This window comes from Priapulus caudatus, unplaced genomic scaffold, assembly GCF_000485595.1.
Source record: "Priapulus caudatus unplaced genomic scaffold, Priapulus_caudatus-5.0.1 Scaffold903, whole genome shotgun sequence".
Classification (NCBI taxonomy): domain Eukaryota; kingdom Metazoa; phylum Priapulida; class Priapulimorpha; order Priapulimorphida; family Priapulidae; genus Priapulus; species Priapulus caudatus.
Window position 1 is genome coordinate 132,025 of NW_014577964.1, and position 4,982 is coordinate 137,006.

The window sequence follows — 4,982 nt, forward strand, 5'->3', positions numbered from 1 at the left end:
CCAACGCGTCCCATCGTTTAAATTATAGCTAAAATCACAGCAGGTAAAAATCCGTATACTTTTGTGCTTGTGTGTGTGTTCGTGTACGTATATGCGCTTGTGTATCTTTCGAGCGTGGGTACGCGTGTGTGAGTTAAATAGAGAGAAAGGGAGAGACTGGAGAGAAAGAGAGAGAGAAAGCGATAAAGAGAGAAAGATAGATAGATAGAGAGAGAGAGAGAGAGAGAGAGAGAGAGCGAGAGAGAGAGAGAGAGAGAGAGAGAGAGAGAGAGAGAGAGAGAGAGAGAGAGAGAAAGCGGGCGCGCGAGAGAGAGCGAGAGAGAGCGAGAGAGGTGGGGGTAGTGCTTGGCCTGGTACGGCAAAAACGCAGTTATGCCGATTTAATTTAATATCATGGTGGCGGTACATGAAAGAAGAAAAGAACCCTTCCTTTTGGAAGTATATGACGGCACAGGATACTTGGATACACGTAGAGTGCTGGTATAAGCGAAAGAGCAATAGTAACCACGATATTCCATACAACCGCGTGATGCCATTTCTATACATGACGTAGCCGAAATATCAGATGTATTACTTACACATGACGTAGCCGAAATACCAGATATATTACTTACACATGACGTAGCCGAAATACCAGATATATTACTTACACATGACGTAGCCGAAATACCAGATATATTACTTACACATGACGTAGCCGAAATACCAGACCTCCTTCGAGTAGATGTCCGCCATCGAGCTGGGCATGCAGATGACGATGACGGCCATGTCTGCGATGCTGAGGTTGACGAGGAAGAAGTTGGTCGAGTTCTTCATGTCCTTGTTGCGCGACACGACGAAGCAGACGAGCGAGTTGCCGACGACGCCGATCGTGAAGATGAGCGCGTAGAAGAACGTCGCCGCGATGACGATGTACGGCGGCGTGACGGGCATCCCGCCGCCGCCGCCGCCCCCGCCGCTGCTGCTGCCGACGCCGGCGCCACTGACGATGCCGGCGAGCGGCGGGAACGTGCCGTTGGCTGTTGCGTTGGTCGTCGCTAGGCCGCCCATCTTTGCGGTTGCGAACTTGTTTTTATCTCGCCGGTGAGACGGGCGCGGGATTATATCGGATTATTTCACGCAGCCTCGGGTGTGTATCTGCTGCGTCTCGTCGCGTGTCGGGTCTTCTTCTTACCGCCTTCCTTTCCGCGTCTCTCCGTGGAATGTTTTATGATTTATATCGTCATCGCGTGACATATTTAGCACGCACGCAACCTAACATCTTGTCGTCGACGCAGCGCTTACGAGACTTCTTAGCTTGCCGTCGGCTTACTGACGATCGAGTGCTGAACCTAGGAACGTGTTGACGTCTCGATTGCTCTGCGATCTCTCTTCGATCTCCACGCTGTTACTTCTACTCGTATGTTTAGGGCGAAATACTTCCTTTAACGGCAAAACCTTTTCGCTCGGGCTTTAGAAGATGAGGAGTTTTCATCACCGCACTGTTCAAACGGAGTAAATTATTATAAACCCGCTTGTCTGTTTACCCAGCCAGATACTCACGGCGCAGTAACCCGGTAATTTTCCTTCGATCCTTTTTCAGAAAAAAAGCATCGCGCTCCTGTACATTTCATTGCGAACCACTCATTACGTGTAGTATTATGTACACACATCCCGCGGCGCGTTGCGGCGGTACTCCGCTATACGGCGTCAATTCTTAGCAGTCAATAGAACTCGGTATAGCTTCACGCGGAGCTCTCACGTGACACAACTTCGTCGGCCGGCACGAGCAGGCGATGTTTGACGAGCCGCGTCGTCTGCCAGGTCACGTGCGCGCGCTGCGAGCAGCCTGATTGGACACACCCCTACTTCCCCGGTTGCCTTGCCTTGCTCGCGGTTCATCGCGCATGCGCAGGCGCGCGGATCGCAGGCGCAGCGTCTCGGCGACTCGATGCGTAGAGAGGGCGTGTGCGCACGCGTCTCTCGCTGTGTGCGTGTAGCCTGCGGTGGGAGCGCGTGCCCCCATACGTACGTCCTCGCCGATCGAAAGGATTCTGGAAATTACGAAGGCGACTCGCGACCGACGCGCGGCCGCGAGATTTCTCGTGCTCGCGATTTCGCGCGAGATTCTGCTTTTGTGGGAGGTAACCGCGTAATTCGCTGTCGACGTTTATTTTATACGTCGCGAAATTTCCAGCGGAACCTTTTCTTATCGTTTTCCTATAATTGTTCGCCATCAGCGATGGCCACTCAGTTGCGGCGGCGGCGGCGGCGGCGGCGTTCGAGGTCTATACTAAGTGGTTATTTCTTCAATAGAAAAAACGTTTATACGAGAGCATTTCTTCCGCGTGAACTTCTAACGATGACAATCATTGCACTGCGCGCGTAATAACAACGTTGAATTCGAGACGAATGTGTGTAATGCGCATTATTTCGATGATGATAACGAACTCCGCTAGATGGCAGGTGTGCAACTTAGCGAGATAATGAGCTGGGGAGGCTAATTTCACTTTACTCGCTTTTCCTTTCTAGCTAATGGACCGCGGCGTAACATTCACGCTATGATCGGAACACAGAGAGCCTAATGAATTTAGCGGCTGGCTAATGTAGTTGTATATACATATATACATATGCCAGCATTGATATATTCTCTCTTCTATGGTATGAAGATGCTTGTGTGCGCTAAAGCCCATCACTCTGTTTATCACAGTTCGCACAATCCCTCCGGCAGCTGCTGATGCGATAGTGTCGAAAACAAAAGTAAGATTTATGATCACGCAATCTATGTATATCGCATATCAAGTGACACAACATCTCTGTGCGTTAGCTCAGCAGTCACGTACGCACCATTTCGCACAAGAACGAGAGTGGGGACAGAGAGAGATAGGGAGAGAAAGAGAGAGAGGGGGGAAAGGAGGGAAAGAAGGGAGGGACAGCGAGAAAACGAGAGAGCGAAGCATATATGCATGAGTACTTACTACATATGAACATCCGAGTTTAACGATTAGTGCTTAGTCCTTACCGACTATTCATAGGCTCTATTATTTGTATTTCGCAACGACTGCCCTTTCTACTCTGCCATTTAACCGTTATCGACGTCGTACTATTTTCTCTGGTCGGCGGAAGTGATCACCTTATATCGATGAAATAATTAAACATAAATTTACACTTTGAATGTGTCGTTCAACATGAACGTTGGTAAGAAATTCATTAACGTTGTGCGTTGTGGGACAGTGACGAATTTATTGGGGTTATTGTAATTTCAGTGGCCAAATCCTACTTTCATCATAAATGCTATGAACGGCACTGTACAGTAGCTTATAGCACAATGATTCTGCTTCTATGAAACCAATGAGCAAATTAAAGAGGTTTTATAACCAGGTGGCGCCACTCGACACCAGGGGACGCGATCGACGGGATTCTATAGCAGAAAGTATTCACAATGGTCAAATCTAGTTGTGTGACTAATTTCATACTTGTTTTCAACAGTGCAAAAACAGTGCATTTTGAGAGCTAAGTTACTATTATTATTTATTAGTAGTAGGCCTATCGTTCCAGACTCTTGGCTAGACCGGGACGGCAGTAATGACTGCATGAGGGTTTATCTTAGCGCGTGGTAGTTCATGGCTTCAGCCTATTCTCTTGCAGTAATGTTAGACTGACTTCGTACTCCATCGTTTGGCAATAGTAAGTGGAGTGAATTGAGAAAGTATTTTCTTGCCTTTTCAAGTCGACAGCTAAATCAAGAATAGTTCAATTTTTTTTCCCACATACGCGCTCTACAGTTTTCGTTAGAAATTATTTTCACTAGCTGCGAGGGAAGACATCTTTCACATTGCTATCTCCGCAGCGAGGCGATAGATTGATTTTGATCGATTGATTACACACGCTGGGCAAACGCGTCTTTCTGGCATCTGTCTATATACACGTTGCCGCTTCTATCATGCAAGCACAGCTGCCTTAGCGCGCACGGCTGTGTCACCAGAATCCGACCTGGAACCAGCGATATGGCGAATGTCTATGATCGTGGATGATACAGCGATGCGCCACCCTGCGCGAATTTGCGATTATCAGCCACAGGCATGCGAACGCACACACCCACCCGCGCACACGCATGTACACACCCACGCGCACACGCATGTACACACGTACACGCGCACACGCATGTACACACCCACACGCGCACGTACACGCGCACACGTATGTACACACCCACACGCGCACGTACACACCCACACGCGCACGTACACGCGCACACGCATGTACACACCCACACGCGCACGTACACGCGCACACGCATGTACACACCCACACGCGCACGTACACGCGCACACGCATGTACACACCCACACGCGCACGTACACGTGCACGCACACACCCTCTCGCGCACGTAGACGCGACACTAGTGGGAAACGGCGAGCTATTAAATGTAGAAACATGATCCACTTTTCAAATTCCACGATTTTACTCCAGCTATTATTTGTCTCGCCTAGTTCCAGTCAATTACTCTCTCTCTCTCTCTCTCTCTCTCTCTCTCTCTCTCTCTCTCTCTCTCTCTCTCTCGCACTTACTCACTCGCCCTCTCTCGCGCGCACTCTCTCTCCCTGCCTCTGTCCTACTCTACGTCTCATTATATATCCACTCCATTCATCTACCATCACTATCAATGGCAAGTCAGAGGTAACAAATGCGAATGCCTGAGCTACCGGACCATCAGCCACCATGTCAATATTTCACGTCTCCATCTTCTACGCATTACAGCTATAAATCACTTTCCCTTCGCGACCAGACGAAAATCCCACGAATCAACATGAGTTATTTAGAAGAAAAACTGCAATGCTATCGCCTATATACACTGCAAGGAACAAGGAGCATAAAAATGTTTATCCATTAGGTAAAAATGTTTTTTTTTTGCGAAACAGGCAAAACGGAGCAATTGCGTGGTTTTAAGCTGAAATGTAGACTTTGCGTATATCCACTTTCCGGCCGCCACAAACACTGAA

At 48.7% G+C, this 4,982-nt stretch overlaps 1 protein-coding gene across 1 annotated transcript in view; it reads right to left on the reverse strand.

The window, feature by feature from the left end:
* LOC106814312 (growth hormone secretagogue receptor type 1-like) overlaps positions 1-933 on the reverse strand; it is a 20,896-nt gene extending 19,963 nt beyond the window's left edge. Inside the window, exon 1 of the mRNA XM_014818614.1 lies at positions 687-933. Coding sequence (XP_014674100.1) covers positions 687-933 — 247 coding nt within the window. The remainder of the gene's footprint in view (positions 1-686) is intronic.
* Between the last annotated feature and the right edge of the window lie 4,049 nt (positions 934-4,982).